The sequence below is a fragment of the Rhodnius prolixus genome, unplaced genomic scaffold, assembly GCF_049639745.1.
Source record: "Rhodnius prolixus isolate KJV_2025 unplaced genomic scaffold, Rpr scaffold_12, whole genome shotgun sequence".
Classification (NCBI taxonomy): domain Eukaryota; kingdom Metazoa; phylum Arthropoda; class Insecta; order Hemiptera; family Reduviidae; genus Rhodnius; species Rhodnius prolixus.
The window spans coordinates 10,211,515-10,233,189 of record NW_027411635.1 but is presented as its reverse complement, the minus strand read 5'-3'; the positions used below and the strand labels follow the sequence as shown (position 1 = coordinate 10,233,189).

Below are 21,675 nucleotides of genomic sequence, written 5' to 3'. Positions count from 1 at the left end.
ACAAAATTACTAATAAACGATACTGGAAAAATTTCAGACCGGCCGAGTGAGTCATAGGCACATACAGCCAAATACGAAAGACTACCTTTACAGACGGAAACATGAAACATGGCAGGTGGGCCATGTTTTAAGATTAGATAAGTTTAGAAATTTTACAAGGTCTAATTCGGATTCCTGACTCGATTTATTTTTTTCAGAATGCTAAGACGTGCATATATTGCCCTAGAGGACACCATCAAATTAGAAGCTTCTGCAGTGATGAGCTCTAACAAACTGCAACTACAAATTTTAGTTCAATACACACCAGCTCCAGAACTCGCCAAGCAGGTGCAAACAGTCACCAGACCTCTTAAGGTACCAAAAGACTGCATTAAAACTATGTTGATACGTGCGTATCTGCACACCACCCTCACAGTTGTAAACAATATATTCATATTCGACTGAGTTTCTCATTGTACTTCCATGTGTGCACATTGTAAATTAATAGATAAATGTGACTTTGTTTTAGAGCCCTTTATTATTCTAATGGCTATTAATAACTACTTACAGTTGTATTTAATTTCTATAGTTTCAAACCAAGAAGAAATAGCATGTAAGCATTATGCCTGTGGAAGCAGTAAATTTTTCATCTCATTCTTGGCATTTTAAAAGATCATCGGAGATTTTTAAATTTCATCACAAATCTGATAATCAGCCTTAGATCTGCGTCACTAAGCGTCTCACTTCTGTCGAAAATAAAAAAACTCAATGACTTTGTAGAATCGGAATACGCCAAATTCAACCCTTCAGATATTGGAGTAATCACTCCCAAAATCTAACATCGAGTAGATTTAGTTGATTTCCTACCGATCAAACAGCGAACGTTTTCTTTATTTTCGAAAATAAAGGAGTACACTAAGCAAGAGGTGGTTCGTTTAGGGTCGAGGACATCTTTGAACCCTCTAGGAGTCCTTGGTCTAACAGTATTTATCGCTTTTGCATAAACTTCCTTAAAGTAAATGTTATTTTAAAAAAAAAAAAAAGCCAGAACAAGGAGATGTATGCCCTTTGCCAAATATGACTTTTTAATTGGATAATTGAATACCTGTTGAAATTAGACCTGTCCCAAGACTACTTAAAAATCTCCTTAACAAAACTTACGGTTTAAAAAGTTAAGTATAAGGGTTGATTAAAAGACAAAAGGTACACATTTACCCACACCCTTATACTTAACTTTTTAAACTGTAATTTTTTATTAAAGAGGTCCAAGACGAGTTGAGTGAGACATTATTCAGGTGGAGATTCATGTAAGGTTGTAATTAACATTTCTGTGTCTTGTGACAGGTGATGGAAGGAGGTCAGGCGGCCATACTACCTTCCGAATTATCGATAAGCGTGGCCAACATTAAATCCATTTTCTACCAACTGGTCTCTTGGCCGAAACATGGCGTCCTGACACTTAACGACTCGCTAACAGGACAGTCACAATCGAACGTCACAAATTTCACACCTTCTCATGTCACCAACGGCCACCTTATCTATCAACATGATGATACTGAAACCACGAGGGATGACTTCAAATTCATGGCTTTATCACAACCAGATGACAATTTTATGGTAAGCCTATTTGATGGGTCGATAAGCTTTTCTCGGTCCTATAATTCTTTAACCATGACCTCTTTATTTTCCAGATAATCGGCACATTTCATATTGAAATTACGCTAGTCAATGATAACCAGCCAATACGAACTGTGTCAACAGTATTTCGAATTGTAACGAATGGCCAACGATTGTTAACTACCAAGCATATAAAATTTATCGATAACGACAGTGACTTTAATTCCAACGATTTAATTTACAATATTAAAAAAGGAGATATCATATATTCAGCGAAGACCCATGAGAAACTGAAGCAATTTTTGCAGGTAAGTCGTTTTTAGTAGAGAGTTCTAGAGCTGAACCTTGAAAAATTTTAGGTATCCTGCAACAGTTTTAGAAATCTCAAATGAATTTTAGAGTTTTAGGGATCTTAATTTCTAGATCTAGTCTTAGGGGAACTCCTTTTAGCTCTAGATTTGATTTAAAGAGTTTTGGAAATCATCGGTCTTGCGCTAGACCTGTTACAAAGAGGTTTAGGAATCCTATATCTTGTGTAGAGAGTTTTAGGATTACTCAATAATCCTAAACCTAATATAGAGAATTTTAGATGTCATAAATCTTGCCTGGCGGGTTATAGGAATCCTCTTATCTCTAGCCATAAAAAAAGTTTTATGGGTCCTCGAATTAACCCAGGAACTTAAAAAGATCAAAGAGATTTTTGGAATACTAGATTAAGCCCAGAGGGTATTAGGAATGCTTCATCAAGCCTATAGAGTTATAGAAATGATAGATTACTCCTATAGAGTTTAAGGCGCCAAGGTAGCCGAGCGGTTAGAGGCGAGACCTGCAAAGCTAATATGTAATGTGGTACTGGGTTCGATTCTCGGTCTTAGGCCTTGGATTTTTTTTTAATGGTTAATAAAAGAAATATACAGTAACAAAATTTGCTAGTCACCTCCGTCCACGACTCTTAATTGGTAGTTGGACGTAAAGCCCACCTGAAAAAATAGGCAACTACTTTACTTTTCTTTTCGTGTAGAGTTTAAGGATAATCAAGCCTAGATGGACGAGGAGTCAATGCACTAGCTTTAAAAGATTGAAAATTTTTAGTACTCAAAGTCTTAGTGCTTAGAATGGTTGAAGCGAAAAATGAAATTTTGATAGGTGTAACTCAATGGAGAAAAATAACTCATGTAAAAGTGCTTGCCCCTCCTGAGAAAATCTCTCGAATTGTGGCCTACTCGGAGAGTCGGTGGTTTTAAACTTAGGAATGTCTAGTAACAAACAAGGTTTAATTCCGATCTCTTAATCTTATTTTTCCAGAGGGATTTAGAAAACTCAGGTATCCTGATTAAATGTAACGAAGAGAACTCCATAGAAGTGATCTTATCAGTAACTGATGGTCTACGCGAAACTGAGACAATACTTGATATTAGGCCATCCCCACCATATATTGAGTTAACCAATAACTCACATCTGGTTGTATCTCAAGGTGGTAATTCAACGCTGACTACTTCGAATCTTTACTCAGATACAAATCTAGATGTGGATAACAATTTAATAAGGTATTTTTTATTTTTAAATTGGGTTTTGTCTTTAATTTTGGTTATTTATTTATTTTATTTTTGTAAGGTACATAGTGACATCAGGTCCAAATCACGGAGTGCTGATCATATCCCGAGCAGACAACAGCACTGTTTTCACTCAAGGTGAGCAAAAATCTCTTTTGGATGGTTTTGTTTTAAAAACTACAGCTTCCACTTAAATAGAAGTAGGCTTAACTGGATAAAGCAGTTCAAAATGATGGCATTACTCTGGGTGTCCCAGCATTTTTTGCAGGGGAGCTTTTACTCATTGGAACTGTGTAGTGGGTGGTGTTTTGCAACAGATTTAACTCGAAAACTTTCTAAAGAGGATAACCTTATCGGCAAAAATAACCCCTTCTATCCTAAACAAAAGTGTACCTGCTGAGGTTTCCTTGTCCTTATTATGTTCTAGGTGATGTTGAGGCTGGTCATGTGATCTACAAGCACATATCTTCTGGTATAGCACAGGATCGTATTAATTTGAAGGTGAACATTGAGAATATGACTATTGTTGGCTCGTTGGTTATCCGAGTATTTCCACAGATATACTGGGAACCGTTAATTGTGTTGAACAATGTGACAATCTATGTGGAAGAGTACACAAGTGTGGTGATCTCAAGAGAGTACTTGCAGGTAGGTTCTCAGATATTTAATTTCCAATTTTGAATTTCACGTACGGTCAACTCGCGAGAAATACGTGTCCTGTTCGGCAGCTAGTACTCCGAATCTAATTCGTTCTCGAGATCACAGCTACTGCTTGTTCTACTTAGCAGATCTGCCTTTTCCTTAGAGTATTAAGCCTCCTTTTGTTTTCATCTTTTTGTATAATCGTACAGAAAAAGTTTGACAGACCCAGTTTTCGTCATTTACTGCCAATTTAGCAAACATGAATCCTCTTCGTCTTAGGAATGTTTTTCAGAAACCACCAATTATTGCATTCACATTGGATGGCCTTTCCACATTTTTCCAATTAGCGAAGCAGCGGTGGCTAGTTTTCATTGCTTGAAATTTTATCAGTGCCAGTTCTAAAATGAATCACGCCCTAAATTAAGTCTTTTTTTCTTTCTCCCCTCGAGACCAATAAGTAGTGAATTTAATTTTGAATAGAATAATTAAAAAGATGATCATTAGAGGATAATTAAATAGGACAATAAAACAGTAAGTAGACGAAGAAGAAAAGTATTATATACTAACATATTCGAACTATACATTATTCTCATAAAACATGAAACATTATCTTTTTTCTTGATATCTTTTTTAAAATTTATAAAATTAATTGAAACTTATAGCTGCACAAAATGAGCTATACGACATAACATAGACACTATAGACATAATATAAAGACAAAAAATATGGTCCATGACCGTCAGGGTAAAGTCTGAGCAAAGATTCTAATTAATACTTAAAAAAATAAAATATAATGAAAGTACAATAAAATCAATAAATAAAAAGTATACTCATTTAAATTATTTCTATTCAGTACAATTGAATTTATACAAATTAAAACGATAGAAAAATAAAAGCAATTGTTGACATATGTACATACATGCCCGAGTTTAGTACGCATTTTAGAGATTGGTGAAGGCCCTTATATTATTATTACAATTGCCATCACTGTTATTATTAATATCATGTAAGAAAATGAAGAGAGGATATGGGGAAATGCATACCAGACCTTAGGAGGAACCTTAGCTCATCAATTTTAATCTGAGGGCAGAGGTTAAATTAATGAAGTTCGCCAAGGCTAGCCAATTTTTACCATTCAGGAAATCTAAAGCTTCTATACTTAAAAGAGAAGGGAAGCCTCGTTTCGGTGCGAATAAAGGCGGAGGAAGTATATTTGGATACTTTATGCCAAATAAATACAGCAATTTTTCTACCTCATCGAAATGTTGCTAGCCCCAGACCTACGCCCCATAACAGAGTACAGATCTACTGACACTTAAAAATCCGTACTTTCACAGGGTAAGAGTTATTCTCCATCAGTTGAAACCAGTCAGCATTTAGACTTCTTTCGCTCTAGTAAGTTTGTTTTTTTAAATGTTTAACCATGTACAGGGTGGGAGTAAGTGTGATTCATAGATATTTGTATTCATTCTCTACTTCAGGACTTTCTCCTGTAAAAAACCATCTTACATTTTTTGCCGGTCTACCACCATTGTAAAAGACTACCACTATCGACTTCTTTAAATTTTGTCTAAGATCCCATAAATGACAATATGATCTAAGTGATCAATCATATCAATCAATCAATCAAATTGCAAAACCAAGGAATGTGAAGCCAACAAAACGACGTCGACGGCGTAGGCTAACAATTTCAACTTATAATCGCCAACCAAGACCTCACCTCCCAAATCATATATGATGTAGTTTATTAATTGACAGAAAAGAAATGGGCACAACAAGCAACCTTGTTTTACATCCATTCCTGTATAGGATTCAGGAGAGAGTCCGTCCCTACATGGTATAGAGGCCGTGGTATCTTGAAGTAAGTGTTTTATACTAGTTATTATTTTTGTCGATAACCCTAAAGATAACGGTTTATAAATTTAACTGTACCTGTCGATTGAATCTAAGGCCGAGGCGAAATCTAAAAAAAAAGGCAAACACTTTTTTTTTTTGTACGTAGCTACAGTTTGATTAGACTAGATAAGTTGAAGATGTTGTCTAGAGTGGAGTAGTTAGACCTAAACCCAGCGTGAAATTCTTGTAGGATATTATTACCGTTTGACCATTCTGTTAAACTTTGCAAAATTAAACCGGAGTATACTTTACTAATTGTGTTAATAAACGAAATGCCCCTATAGCTGCAAGGTTGTTTGTTTCTTTAATGCCTTTCTTAAACATATTTATATAATTCTTAAATATTTATCATTTTCATAAAAAATGGACAGCAATAGTATCGATTTTATAATTTTCATTATTTATAAGTAAGAATTGAAGGGTGGTGAGAGGATTTTTTTACGGTATTAGGGAATTTTGACTGAAATATGATAATAAAAAATGATGTTTCCATTTTTGTGGCAGTATTATTTTATTATAGGCGCCTATAACGGTAGGATAGAGGGAGAACAAATTATTTCGGTAATAATAATTATTTAAAAATGTCAGATGAATTTAGATTTGAATTATCCTTTAACTGACAACTGACACGGATACTTTTTTGCTCGCCAAAAAAATTGCCTTCCACGTAATGAAAGTACGTAATATTTTTTTCTTTTCTCAAAGACAACTTTTAATATTGTTAACCCCTGATTTTCTATTTTTAATTCCGCAAATTGTTGTTGAATCCAGTTTAATGTTGGACTTTCTGACCATATAGCTCAAATAATATTCCGTAAGTTCGTAAATCGCTCGAATTTAGATTAGTTTTTGTTAGAATAAAAAATGTACTTAACTTGCATTTGAAGGTTTCATAACACTTAGCTAATAATCTGTAGAAATGTTATTGAATGAACTCTGATTGAAGGAAGTGAGGTAGGTAGTCTAAGTAAATATCTCTTTAATGACAAATACAGAGGTCGTCCTACATACTCTTATTACTTTTTATTTTAATAAAAAGTTATTATTTCTAAATATAAATAACTAAATAAATTCCTGGTAGAAATTTACCAAAATTTTCTGATAAACTTTAAATCTCCAATTTCTTAAAAACAGTTCCCTTAGAATAGAAGATGTAATGAAACTGGCGCTAATGATCTTAGCAGTTGCTGTGCCAAATAAATTAATACATAAATTTAATTTACCACAAACTTTCCCGCAATAGAGCTAAAATCCCGATGAGGTGTGCTACACACTTCTAGTTCCAAGATTTCTTGTTTCCAGGTAAGTCATTCCGGAGTGCCACCTTCTGAGGTGACTTACGTCGTAGTTGCTGGCCCATGGTGGGGCTACGTGGGAGTGGAAGGCACTGATGACGTTACTGGTGGTGATGATGACCGAGGTGGTGCCAGGTAAGTTTTATTCTTGCACACATGCAAGTATTTAAATTGGGCGAATTCAAATATATTGTTTGTTTGATATGATGGCGCAGAACTTGGGATCAAGGTACTATAAATTCTGGCTCACTGTACTACGTGCAAGCGGCCGCCAACCAAACGGAAGACCATATAATTGTAGACGTCACAAATGGTGTCACATGGTTGAAGTCACTGATTGTAAGTTGCCTTTTATCTCAAAATTATTGAAACTCTAAATCATTCTTTGCAAAAATTCAACAAAAATGTTTTGGTAGATCCATTTAGCAATAATTCCGTCCAAAGTCTACCTAACTGGTGGAGAGTTGCACGTCAAAGAAGGTGGCATGGTACCAATCACGCCAAAACTACTCACCTCTAAAGCCATCTACTATCAGCAAAAATTTGTAGAATTTATGGTAGAAATGCCACCAAAATTTGGCACCATAGTTTTTCTCCAACAGACTTCTAGATCTATAAGTAAATGGAGCATGCAACAATTAATGGATAATATTATATATGTAAGTACATTGAATTAAAGTGAACTGATGTTTACATTAACTTAAAAGATAAGGCTTGTATATCTTCTTCTTTTTTTTACTGAAGTATAAACTCGTTTTAAAAGAGGATTTTAAAAAGGTGCCAAGGTTTTAAAAAGGTGTTAATATCAAACTATTAGCGATCGAATTAAATTGTAGTTTCCTCTACTTTATTAAACGTTTCTGAAGGTCCAATTAAACATCTCCATACAATATTAAGAAATCCCACCAAATAAAATATTTTTATGTACAGAATTTAGCTCGGTCTCTACCAAATTAATTTATACTTAATGCTTTACTAATTTACATTAAACATTTTCATTCTAAGTAAACGATTTCAAAGTCAAATTAAATATTTACGGAGTTGCAGTGTTACGATTTTTTTTATTGCCTATTTAGTTAAGGTCTTAAGGATTTTTGTTTTGTTTATAATGCTATGTGATTTAAAAAAAAAATCACATTTTTTTTATTGCGTAATAATTTGTTGGATAATTTGTCGGGTCCTTTCTGAAGTTAGGCTGTAAAAAGTAGATTTTTATAAAAATTAACGCAATATTAGCACATATAGTCTCAGTATGTTATTATTATATAGTCTTTAAGTATTAAAAATAAGAATATAAATAAAAATACTTCTTTGTACACAAAATTATAAAGACACTGCCATGGTCAAAGACCGTCGGCGGAGTGGTTGATACAAATTATTTTTACAATTAGTAATTTAATACTAAGAAAACAAAGACTTGAAGACAATCTGAATTGAGTTGATAAAAGTTTTCACAAGAGCATTAGAAAATAATTAATTCAGAAAGTAAAGCGAATTATCCTATAAACCTAACATTTATTTCTTCTATGTAATTTAACTTATACTAGAAACATGTATACTTATTGCTTTGCAATATTGTGCTAACAGAGGCCAATCGAAACCATTTAAAATTTCTAATATTGATGTTGAAATATTCTTAAAAAAAATTTTAATCTGACCTCACACAGTCTAGAACAAACAACCAAGATATGATGCATTCGATCATGTATTAGTTTACTAAATAACTCACAAACTTCTTCAGTGTTACCAGGATGGTATGGCAGAAAACTACCTAGGTACGATACACCAGCCCGGGCCTTAATTATCCACCTGACCTACTCTAAGGATAAACTACAATTGAAGTAGTAGGTAGTAATTTAGTAAGTAGTTTAATGGCCGCAGCCATTAATGACCCCAAAATAGGGCTCCGGAATATTTTCATGACGTCGTTGTTGAAAGACTTCCTTAGACCAGGATTCCCATGTAAGAAGCCCAGAGATTTAAGTTTAAGTAAGTTTAAGTTTAAGTAAGATTTCGGCCTAAATGAAGAGCGATTGTGAAATTATCAAACCTGCAACCGTACTTCTAGATACACGTTTATGTTTGCACGTAATTTATATTTGCAATCAAATTAAATTTTGTTTGGTTGCATTAAACGTGTTATACTTTTAGTAGTAAAGTAATAGTGATAACTGAATTTTGTTCGTAAAAATCACTTTATATTTTTCGACCTATTTTGTAGTACGCTCATGATGGTAGTGAGACAACTGAAGATTCCATGAAAATCATTGGTAGAACCAATAGCAAACAGTCGGAGCCAGTTGAAATCAACATAATCGTCGAGCCAGTCAACGACCAACCGCCGGTGCTGGTCAACAAGACCATAGTAGAACTTTGGCAAGGTGGTATTGCTCAGTTGACTAATAAACATCTTGGTAAGTGCGGAATTGCTGATTTTTTTTTATACATTTTATTTTGCTCCCAGCGAAATCGATCAACCGCAAATTCCAACTTGACTGAGTTTATTTGATTCAACAGTTTTTCGCAATTTTCTTGGTAACAACCCCCGCGAACCTTCTTTAAATTGCTGCACTAACTACAACTACACAAATGTAGGTCTTTAATTTTTAATTGGTTACATTTTCCCAGGAAAATTGTTTTTGGGAGGTTTGGGGGAAGACTGCAACCTTGTGTTTCCCTTTATTAAAGGGCTCCAAATCAGACAATGTTCGGTTCTTCTTCCTATCATTTCAGATATTGCTAACATCTTAAAGTAAAGTGCCTCTAGCCAGCGCTATGTACAGATCTCATATTTTAGTACTTAATATTAAGGGGTCTACCTAGTGTTTAATATTAAGGGACTTACGAGCATTCTTCTAAAGAGCCTCAAGTTTGTAGTATGTACAGTCTGCCTCTGTTAAGAACAACTTAACCTGCTTCTGAAAATACCCAATTCATTAAAGTATAAGAGTTTTTTTGTTTTTAAAGTGTTTAAATACTTGATTAAATATATTTTGGATTTATTTTTAAATATGTTCAAAATTTATATTTCAGGCGCCGTTGATGAAGATACACCTAACGAGAACATAACATATGTTATAATATCAGCAGAGGGAGGTTATATAAGTTTAATTGAGAATATAACTAATTCTATTGGACGTTTCACTCAAAAACAGATTGATGATGGATTGATTTTTACCGTCCATGATGGTGACTAAATTTATTATCCAACAATCAAATATTTTCGACAAAAAATAATTGTTTACTATCTCTTTTTCTAATGTAGTAAGAGGAAGGTATTGTATTCGTGCAGATTTTCGACTTTGAGTTTTCACCGAAAATATCAGTTTTGAAGTTCCATGAGTCTGAAAAATTAGGTATCCATAGTAATTCAATAGCGAAAAATCGCAGATAGTTAAAATTTGATCTTTATCTTGTTTAGAGGATGCCACAATAAGATTTTAGTCAAAGTGTCAACCGTATCACTTTACTGAGAATTTTTTTAAGATACTAGAAAAAAACTTTTATGATATTCTTTATTGTGTGCTAATTTAACAGACGTTGATCTGTAACTTTTATTTTAAACATTTTTCCTTGAATCCTTTTAAAGGCACTTGTCAGTTAAAGAGTGGTTAGGCTTTTCTCTTGTTGTACTGGCTTGTCACCTTTAGAAAAATAATAATAAGAATCAAATGTCATTCTGGTTTTCCAAATTTGGGAAAAATCGGCCTACCAGAAGTGCCATTTTATAGAATAGAAATATATCCCTTAAGGCTCCTACGATTTTATTTAAATTTGTATAGTGATTACGGGTAGGTTCCATTTTAAATGATAAGAATTAAATAGCTTTGAATTTTGGGAGTTTGAAAATTTTTGAGTTAAAACTTGAAGAATAGCAGTAAGAGGAAGTCGTGTGAGGGTTCACATCAGATTTTTTATTTACAGGTAGTAAAAAAAATTTCGAAATGGAGTTTTTACTTGATGATGGCGATAATCGCGATGGGCCAATAAAATATTATTGCGAATTTAAACGGCCTCTAATAAAATTACTCAAAAATATGGGAATTCATGTATTTCCGTTGTTAAATCGTCAAATAACGCCGGAAATTTTGCGGACACAAGTGTCCGATTCTCGAACTGGTAAGTCTTAATCTCCAATTAAAAACCTCCATTTGAGGGAGAGCATTGATATTTCTACTCATTTCTTCTTGTTTCAGTCTACTATAGCGTTATCGATGGGCCACATGCTGGTAATCTCCTCTTGGAAGATGATAATGTTACCAAAATTGTACTCAAATTTACTCAATCCGATATTGATCATCTAAAATTGAGTTACAAACATAATCTTCCGTTTATTGAGCCAGTATTATTGGATGAATTTAAATTTAATGTCACTTCACCATTTGCTAAACCTTTAACGAATAATGTGAGTGAAAAAAGACATTTCTGTACTTATGAGATACTTCGTAAGAGACTTTGATGGAGGTACTCAAGTTATTTTTTACTACTTAAACATAGGAGATCTTAGCCAAACAGTCCTAAGTTAGTAACGTTGAAAGTATTTGGAAAATTGTCATAATTTATGGTATAGACAAAGTCTTATCTCAAAAAAGTAGTTCATCTTAGAACCTCTATGAGTGATTATAACCGTAAAGCAGGGATAGATATTTATAACCTTAAATGTGTCAGGAACAGCGTTGAAGTATTAACATCTCAAAAGTATTCCTAGAAGAATCCCTAAGAATATTTCTAGCTGCAACTCAAGAATCGTCTTATTTCAGCAAACTGGAAAATTTCCAAAATGAAATACGTCAGGAGTAGACGTTGGAGTAAAATTTAAGTAGTCTTTCAGATACCAGAAAATATATTAAAATAGCTTCGTGCAACAATAACATACAAATAGTCATTTAATTGATTGTATCTCCATTGAGAATAATCATGATAGCGTATATCTCGGAGGGATCTAACAGAACAATATTTCAGGCTTCTCACGAAGATATTGTTATTACAATAAAACTGCTTCGGAAATTTGGCTGATGAAGACACTTTGTTTTCGAGATGCTGTATACGTCTTTAAGACTCTGACTCAAATATTTTGGGGGAATACCTAATTTATCTACCACCCTGTTGCAGATTTTTAAGATCGAGGTCTCTGTGATGTCTGGCGGTGGACTTGATAGTATCTCGAACGAGCTTCACGTGCAGGAAGGTGGAACCGTTCCAATCGTCTTCAACACCACTTCCACCTTGGAGTTCTTGACGGCCGAGGTCGGCTTGCCTTTCGTCAAACTGGAAGGCATTTTGACAGACAGTCCAAGCTGTGCAAATTTGTGCAAGGTAAGTATCTTGATTTGGGATTTAATTTTTACTTTGGTTTGGGGCTCTTATTGTATTTCTTAAGATTTTGTTTATTAGTTAATTGGATTTTGATATTAGCTTAACAGTATTTTGATTTATAGATATTTTGTTTTGTGTTTAATCGAATTTTGATTTTTTGGTCATTTCCTCCTTTGGCTTTTATTTTAATTGTTTCATGTATTATTACGTTAGCCTTCACTTATATAAGACCAGAAAAAATCGTAGGAGTGAAGAAATTAGGAAAAAAACGCAATACCATATTATAAATTCGTGTGCCTAACATACTGATTTAGCTTCAATTAATTGACTTTTTTCGTAGCTATTACTCATAAAACGTGCCTTTTTAAATTCAAAACCATTGTAATTAAATTAGAATATCGGCTCTGGAGTTTTTGAATCTTGTTTCCACCTTCTTTTTTTTTTGGAAACGAATGTCTTTGAATACACTTATCAGCGACTGCCTATCCAATTTTGAAGTGCCCGATTTTAATGATGTAATACCTTATCTATTTGTGTGAGAGATCCATTTCTCTTAGCAATTTTTACTGGAAGTTTATCATCGTCCATACGTGGCAATTTTTCTTGCACCTTTATCACTCATCAAATGAGGTACAATAAAAGGCTGCAAGTGGTCCCCAAAGAGCATTTGGGTCTTATGCTTTTTTGTACGCTTCTCACATTTTTGTTGTGAACTTTAATTTTATTTTTGAAATGGTGTTATTTACGTTATCCTATGTATATCTGACTCTAGATAATCTGAGTTTTTATTTTTATTTGTATATGTGTGTTTTTTCAGATTGGAAAGAATGAAGAAAGCGAATGCAATATTACATTGATCACGGAGACTGAGCTGAACTTAGGATTGATCAGTTATCGCCACGACGACTCGGACACCACTGGTGATTATTTCGTGATATCACTTTACTTGAACTCGGAGATATTACTTTTTAATATTTCCTATAACATCATAATTATACCAATCAACGATAGTCCCTTCTCCTTGATCACGCATGCGCCCGAGGTAGGTGTTTGTGAATGTGTAATTGTAACAAGGTCTACACCCTGTACCGTCCAACAATTTTGACAAAGTTGATTCTTAGTTGACGGTGGTTCGCGACCAGTCAGTGGTCGTCACGGACAAGCAGCTGTTGACTCAGGACCCAGACACTGAGCCTAAAGACCTAGTCTACGAGATTGTTAGCGGGCCCAGCGTGGGTATGATCTTGCTCGACAATATGTCTACGGAGAGTTTCAGCCAGCATGATGTGAATTCAGGTAAATTGTTATTTAAATAAGAGCCTAGTAATAGAGTGTCTCGAGATGTCTCTGTCATTATCACAAGCTGTACTTCGAGCAAACTTTCCACAGCAACTAAGAAAAAAATTCTCTATATGTGGTGACCTTCGAAAGTCTCTTAGGACCGAACTCTTGCAAATGAGTTTCGATAGTACAGTGCACCGCCCTTTCTGAGATTCTAGAAGAAGCTTTAAGTAAGTTCAGCTGGAATATGATTACTTTCATGTTCAAATCTGAGAGACTGCTTCATCTTTAAGTGGAGCTTTACCCTGCTCAGGTTATTTTATATTTAGATTCAGTTTAAAAAATGGTACACTCCTCATTATATCCTCTAATTTTTTTCATTAAATTTAATCTTAACACAATCAAAGTCATCCTTTTTACATCGCATAATTTTAAAATTTGTTTGTTTGTTTCTTTTCAGGGCGGGTTAGATTCAAACACAGTGGCCCCATGGAATCAACGTCCTTCTATATCCGTGTGTCTGACGGAAAATTTAACGCTGTCTACACTGTCGTTAAAGTTATCGTTAACGATATTAAAATCAACGTTACCAGCGTCATGCCTGTAGAACTCCTGCAAGGTGCCAAAGAGGTTATCGTCTCACCGACTAGTTTAGCAGTGCAAACAAACGCTTTAGTTAACGATATTTACTACAATATGACGATAAGACCACGCCATGGACGATTAAAAATCGCTAATCAAGAGATTGTATCTCTGAGACACGAAGATCTTTTGAAAGGACGTTTGATTTATGTACAAGAAGATATGAAAGCGGCCAGTGATACCTTTCAGTTGACGCCATATCATCGTTTGGGTCAACCAATTTTGAAACCAGTTTGGTAAGTCTTGTGCTTGAATTCTATTTTGTTAAAATAGTGTTTCATTGCTCAGGGGGCACCGTTTGGCATATTCAAGCCTTCCTAAGTATAACAGTGCCAGTAAGTCCATTAGCCCCACAGTTTTGGTTCAAAATTTGAAGCAAGATGTCGCTCAAGATTTCACTTGAGTCCTTTTCTGGTCAAGACCTAACTACTTGAAAAGAACCGAGACAAAGCTTTCCCGACATGATGATTCCTATGTTCTCAAAATATTCACTTTTGTTTTTACTTTTTTAGCCTTATTCTCTAGCAAGGTTGTTGATATTTTTAAGGTTAAACGTCAGTGTTATTCCTTTGGTTACAATTGGTCATTTTAATCCAATCTCTGGGACAAAGGCGAAGATCGACCTGAAAGTCTTGGACGCTACCGAACTGGCCAGGATATCTCAAGCGAATCCTTTGTACAGACTGTTAAAGAAACCTAGTTATGGCAAAATTCGTAAGGTAAGCTGTGGTAATGTGGTTAGCCTAACTTTTAGCCTGGGTTGGCTCTAAACTTAGGTTTGTCTCTTACTTCTTTAAATTGTTAGATCATCAGAACTTTTGGTGGAGACTCAAAGACTCGTGAAAAAGATGTGATGAGATTTACTCACGAAGAGGTAAGTAGCGGCTTAATCTACTATATTAGCCGCAGAAGCCATGAAACCCTAGAGGAATCCCTGAGTTTTGTGCTAACTGCCCCGCCATTACAACCCGCTGTTGGCGGTTTAACGTTTAAGGTGAGCTTGAAACTTTTCTAAAGGTGTATAAAAAGGTAAATTTTTGAGAAACTCTATTGCCGCATAACGGAGACCACTCATTTTTTGGCCAGATTCTTGGAGAAAGCCCGTCGACCACTTTCAAGCCACCGAAACCTCGTACTACTGGTAGTAAGTCGTCCAGCCATGACGTGCAGATCGCGTCACCAAACATGAGCGAAGATTATTTACTTGGCGTTTCTATGGTTACTGGGGTTGTAGCGCTTTCTTTTATCATCGTAGCTTTTGTCAGGTTTGTTGGGTTAATTTTGATTGAGAAATATTGTTACTCAAATTATACTATTATTTCAACGGCGTTAAAATTTTTCTTTAGTCAAAAAGCAAGAATGTGTCTTTAAGAAAAACAGATTAAAGTAATCAATTTCAAAAAAATAATAATAATAATAAGCGCATTCACAATCAATTTTAATACATGTATTTCTCAATAAAAGTTTAACTATATCTCTACCAATTTATACTTCTCTGCCCTTTCAAAATTTTTTTATAAAATATAAGTAGAATTTTTCTTGTCCTCATTCATTAATTCTTCAACCAATTAAAACATTACCCCTCATAATGCGATACTAAGTCAAACAATTCTCGCAGTGTTTCCTTATCAAATTAACTTTCTCACTCGAATAAAATGCTACATTTTCCCAATTAAAATTAATTTTTTTGACTTATTTCTCCCAGTAGAATTCGATTATCTTTCTCACATAAATTAATTTTAAAGCACTCTTGTCAAATTGATGCTCCCCCTCGTAAAAATTTGGTGAAGTTTTAATAAAAGTAAAAATTCTATTTTTTACCACAAACTAACAGTTTCTTATTAAAAATGTGCCTTTTTTTTCTCAATAAAGTTTATTCCTTTCTCTCCCTCTCTCTTTTTAAATTACTAATTATCTGACCCATTTAGTATTGATCTTGTTAAATTGAACATTTTTGTCCTCCACAATCCAAAAGTTTTTATAGTTAATTTACCTACTCCCCTTCTCCCATAAAAGCAGAACGATTTCTCAGCCTATTTTTTTTTTTTCTCATATTAAGTCATTTACTTTCTGAATATAAAAATCTTTTTTCCTTCTTTCATAAATGTCAATTATTTCCCGATCAAAATTAAGTCTTATCTCATAAAAATTGTAACCATTTATACTTTTTTTCCATTAAGTTTTCTTTTCATTGTGACTTTAGTATTAAATATCTCCTGCATACCATTCATTTTTTATGCAGTCAAATTTAAACAGTTTTTTCCTTTTTTCTTTCGAATAAAATTAAACCAGTCCTCTATCAAACAATTTCTTTTTTTACCAAACTCGGCTTGACAAAGTGTATTTGTCTCAAAATGTCTGCTGTTATTACAATTAATTCGGTTAGTCTTTACTTCTTATTTGAAACCTTGCGTCCGGCGTCTGTGGTGCAGGTGCAACTCGAAAGGAGCTCAGTACATAGAGAACAAGTCTGTAGGTGAACCTTTGCCACAACCGCCTGACGACATGTTGGCACCCGTGACCCCAGTACCCACTCCCGCGGCGCCAACTGCCATGACGCAACAGCAGAACGTAACTCTGCCAGCAGCCACGGTTGCTCGTCTCGATCAACAGCAGAATTCACCACATGATCTCAACCTACGGTGAGCGTATCTTGCTGGATTTTTCAGTCAAATTTTGATTTCCAGAGCTTACTTTTTTATATAGCTTTTGAATTACTGTTCCAGTTATCCATACGGTGATGAAGATTGCAGTCTGGAGCATTCAGTGTCAGGTGAACAAAAATCCGCCAATCCGATTTTACGCAAAAATCAATACTGGGTATGACACAACAACCCGTTAGTCTATTAAAAAAGGATTCTTTTTCTGGAGCATAAGTTCATTTCCTGTGAAACTTTCAAGTTTTTTTTCTGGAAGAATGCTTACAAAAGTTATGTGCAGAACATCATGTGAAAGGTAGAAGATGCTAAATTTCAACAAAATCTATTGAAGCATTATTAAAGAGAGACATATATATTGGTCTCAGGAGCAACACTCTGTTTGATCTCAATATTTTTATAACATCAGAATAGAGGGAAGCTCAAAATCAAACTACTTGATCAAATCTTCCAAAAAGAAAATAAGTCTACCTCGATGTATTTTTTTCAAAAAAGAATAGTTATATATTAAAAATTGTCTAATATTTGAGAAGCTTTGCCTTGAACCTCTGCTCAGCAAAGGGGGCCTCAATGAAGAATTAGAGAAAGAGAGGTGGTTCCTGCTGAATAAAAAAGGCAGTTACTTTTTTTAAAAAACACGCACAAGGAGAGTTTCTCAAGGAATGTTTTGTCGCGACAAATGTGGAAAACCAGCCGTACAGGGCTAGCCCAGGAAGTTCCAATCTTCAAAACTGCCAATGTCATTAAAACTTGTAATTCTTATTTATTACACAACTAAGGTAACGACTAGGGAGGAGCATAAAATTCTTTGCTCAAAAATTCACTCTTAGACACTACATTTCCTGTTGTTCAGGGCACTGCTATCAGAAATTTTAGGTTGAGCATGGCGAACTGTAACTAGGAGTAGAGCTGTTATGAATTGTTGCACAAGTTAGTTTTAACCTGTTCAGAAAACGCGAATTTGGACTAAGCTCTTTCTCCACGACAGAACATATATCTATCTGTCCGGAATGCTGTAGCCCACAGCAATGTGAGTTCACTAAATCTCCACTAACTAATAAACTCAACCGTTTCAGGAACATTGTTTGAGCTTGGCTACTATTTTAAGGATTTAAGACTATATTCTGTAGTCTACAACAGTGTGAGGTTACTAACTAAATTAACTCAAGACTCAACCAGTTTCAAGAACACTGTTGGAAGTGGAAACACTCTTTTAAAGGCTGTTTAAAGTTGGAATGTGGTCTGATTCTCGTGCACAAAAACTTGGACCACGTACAGTAGCCCTAAGCCCAGTCTCTGAACAATTTATATGGGAAACTATGTTTGAACAAAGCATTCCAACTTCAACTTATTTGATATAAATTTCAAGTCCCTGAAGGTCATACAAATCTTAATGAACTAATTATTTTTCATGTAGTCGGAATACCTATTTAATAATTTTTTTAATTACAGAAGGTAATAAAGTGAAATAAATTCTTGATTTTAATGTAAAATTTAGCTCAATGTATTGTACAAATTTTTTGATTTGGTAGCGGTTGTATTTTAATATTATTTTGTCTGTATTTTTTTAATTTGTGTGTGTGTGGGGGGGGGAGAGTATGTAAAGATATTAATAATAAAGTCTTAACATTTTTTTATAAGATTTTCAATTAATAATTCTGTCATTTATTTTTCATTTTTCCTCCAGTTTCTCATTTCCAGCGATTGTTATATCATGTTTTCCCAAAAAGCGTAAAATATGTACATGACTCTCGTAGAGATATATTGTCTCCCATATCAGCCAAATGTATAAATTTTATGGCTCTCGTGTAGGTCAAATTTATTACGAGTAAGATACGTTTTTTGGGTTATTCATGTCCATGTTAGAAAGTTCTCATGATATATTATGGCTCATGACAATGAAAGATAGATTAATGAAGCTGCGATTTCAGTTTTAGGTCGATATACTGTGCTTCTCGACAGTGTAAGTTATGTAAATTGTGGGAACCCACAATTTAGGTAAAGAAGGTATATAGAGGTTGCGGCTCCCTCCGTAAGCGTTATCACTGCACACTGCAGCCACTTTTCTAGTGTAAGTTCGGTATTCACTGTCTCCCTTCATAAGGTAGATAATATTGTGATTCTATCATCAGTTTTAGATGAAATATTGTGGCGCCCATGTTTGTGTTAGATAGGTTCGAAAAATTGGATACAATTCAGTAAAAGACTACACAGGATCGTATAAATGAGCCATACATCAATTTTTTTTGAAACATCTGACGGTTTATTTTTCATATATATAGTATCTAAGATATATACATAATTAAAATATATTTGTATTATGTATTCGATTTAATATATATATTTATATAATATTTAGCTTTATGTAATAAAACAGTCATTTTGGTTTATTCAAGATCACCATAATAGTACACAAATTTACATCTGAGTAAAATGTAATAATTCTCTCTTCAATTATTCAACTGAATACAATAATTGATTAACGCTAAATTCAATTATAAAAATAATATTCATGGACAAAATAATAATAACAGATAAGGCATTTGATCTAAACGAGTGGAATTGAATACAAACTTTTAAGAATCTTAACTGAATAAAAAACATAATTCTGACCCCAACAGGATAGGGCATAGATGTGATGTGAGTGAACAATTCGCTCTTGATATACGATCAATAATTTTTTATTTTTAAGGGGCAAGTTTAGGGTCATTTGGAGCAAGGCAAAAAATAACAGAATTTAACAGATTAAAATCTGGGAAAGAGGGTGAAAAAAACGTCTTCTAGGACATTTTAGGAAACTATTAATAACACTATTAAAACATAAGGCAATATTTAAGTAACTAAGAGAGAGTTGGAAACTATTCATTTAAGCTATGGAGGAAAACTATTGAATTCAGACAAAATGGGAACCATTTAACTTTTAAGACAGACAATTAACTCTTATCGTAGTGGACAGGAAACTATTAGCTTAAAGAGAAGTGGAAAACTTTTAACTCATTGTAGAATCACTTACGGAGAATTAGTAGCTTTAAAACAGTGAACGACTTAAAACCGAGGCGTTTATAAGACAATCAAGGGATACCAAATAAGTAAGTAGAGTATTTATGACATTTCAGGGTCACTATTTAAGACAGTGGCGAATCTTAGACAATTTGGAGGTTATATTTAGGGAGTGCGGTGGCTCTTCTAGACGCTACTGAGGAGTGCTATTTAAGACAGCTTTTGTTCGATATGAATTATGGATTACTTTAAAACAAAACTTATTTAAAACAATAATAGAATTTATGCCTTCCAAATTAATCCATTCTGCCCCCTATTTTTTTTAATTTCCTTCAGCTAGGCTCTTCAAAAAAAGGCTCCATAATCTGAAAAATAAATGATATTTATTATAAATCAACCTCAACTAACTACAAAACAACCTCGTATTTTTTGTTTTTTATACATTAGTTTTTTAATTTTAAGGTAAACTAAATAATATTCAACCACCGACCCTTTAATTTTTTTGTTTTATAATATACCCTTATTTTTTTTACTTATATTTTACTAATGCCAACTATAATAATAATAATGATAATTATAAAAACTAAAAATTGTTTCAAATACAGTAGTTACATTAATAGTTAAGAGTCAATAGTATTTCATATTCCCCTATACAAATTTTGTATATACACACAACTTTATTAAAATTGAAACACAATTTTTTTTCTCCTTTTTTTAAATAATGAGAAAAATTAAAAACAAAAATTCGAGTCGATTTCGATTTTAAGAAAATTTAAAATAAAAATATACTCTTAAGTTTTATAAAATCGACTTAAATCCCCCCCTCAATACCTTAATAAAACAGTCCATTTATTTTTTTACAATTTTTAATTTATTTATATCCTAAATATAACGACGGTTACTCCAATACGTAATGCACAATCATATGACAGTTACTCCAAAAAGTAATGCTATCTCTAAGCGCAAGTGCGACGATACGATAAAATTTTTTAGTTTTGTCGCCTTTCTATTAAAAGGCAATAAAAAATCAACGATTTTCTTTAAACATTGTCTACAATTCGCCCCAACTAAACGTCTAATACTTTAATTTTAAATAGTAAGGTAAAAAAAAAAAAAAGTAATCCTTATTTTGTCAGGCGGGTTTCACGTCCAATTACCAGGCGTCTATGAATTATACTTTACAATTAAATTATCGTAATAACCATTTAATACAATCTAAGGCCTAGACCGGGACTCGAACCCCACAACACAATGCATCTTAGCCTACTTTTATTAAAAACAGTTTCTCACAAAACCTTATTTTTGATAATGTTCGCTTTCTAACGTTCGACATAAATCTTAAAGAGACTTGAAACTACCTTTAATTCCCCTTCGTCTACATTAATGAGTACACTTGCCGCTTAGTTTAAAGAAAAATTGGAATTGTAAATGCAGAAAGTAGCATTTTTTTTAAATTAGAATTGTTAATAGTTATGGTTCAAAAAGTCGTTGGTATTCATACCAGATTTTTTCTGTTTTTATCATACGTCTTGCTATTCACACTTCATAATGTTCGCAGAGGCGTCGCAACTTCCCCGCTTACAATTCTAATTCTACCCATTGCCACTTGTTTCGCAGAATTCACATGTCAAATGACCGCTTAGATGTATGTTCGCCTGCAGCGCCGAGAATGTGATTTGACAAAATGTTGCGAAAAAGTCAAAGTGGGCAACATTCATAATTACTTTAAAAAATGTGACGTGAAGGCTCATAATATTACTTTATTTCAAGCCAACATATGTAAGAACTCCTTTAGAC

The 21,675-nt window shown here is 33.8% G+C and overlaps 1 protein-coding gene across 4 annotated transcripts in view; it reads left to right on the top strand.

Moving 5' to 3' along the window:
- The window catches only part of LOC141461912 (chondroitin sulfate proteoglycan 4-like), a 38,106-nt gene extending 17,439 nt beyond the window's left edge, over nt 1–20,667 (top strand). Inside the window, exons 14-36 of one of the 4 annotated variants that reach the window (XR_012463067.1) lie at nt 198–354; nt 1,324–1,596; nt 1,671–1,904; nt 2,902–3,143; nt 3,211–3,287; nt 3,577–3,797; nt 6,990–7,117; nt 7,198–7,321; nt 7,399–7,641; nt 9,204–9,396; nt 10,016–10,171; nt 10,907–11,101; nt 11,179–11,387; nt 12,095–12,298; nt 13,116–13,340; nt 13,420–13,594; nt 14,040–14,457; nt 14,769–14,940; nt 15,027–15,215; nt 15,308–15,486; nt 16,654–16,863; nt 16,948–17,176; nt 17,955–20,667. Coding sequence is in view for 2 of the 4 variants with exons in the window: in XM_074143366.1 (XP_073999467.1) it covers nt 198–354; nt 1,324–1,596; nt 1,671–1,904; nt 2,902–3,143; nt 3,211–3,287; nt 3,577–3,797; nt 6,990–7,117; nt 7,198–7,321; nt 7,399–7,641; nt 9,204–9,396; nt 10,016–10,171; nt 10,907–11,101; nt 11,179–11,387; nt 12,095–12,298; nt 13,116–13,340; nt 13,420–13,594; nt 14,040–14,457; nt 14,769–14,940; nt 15,027–15,215; nt 15,308–15,486; nt 16,654–16,863; nt 16,948–17,047 (4,324 nt within the window). In the remaining 2 variants the exon portion in view is untranslated. Of the gene's footprint in view, nt 1–197; nt 355–1,323; nt 1,597–1,670; nt 1,905–2,901; nt 3,144–3,210; nt 3,288–3,576; nt 3,798–6,989; nt 7,118–7,197; nt 7,322–7,398; nt 7,642–9,203; nt 9,397–10,015; nt 10,172–10,906; nt 11,102–11,178; nt 11,388–12,094; nt 12,299–13,115; nt 13,341–13,419; nt 13,595–14,039; nt 14,458–14,768; nt 14,941–15,026; nt 15,216–15,307; nt 15,487–16,653; nt 16,864–16,947 lie in introns of all 4 variants that reach the window. The other 3 variants (XM_074143366.1, XR_012463068.1, XM_074143367.1) reach the window with 3 other exon arrangements.
- Nucleotides 20,668–21,675: the final 1,008 nt, after the last annotated feature.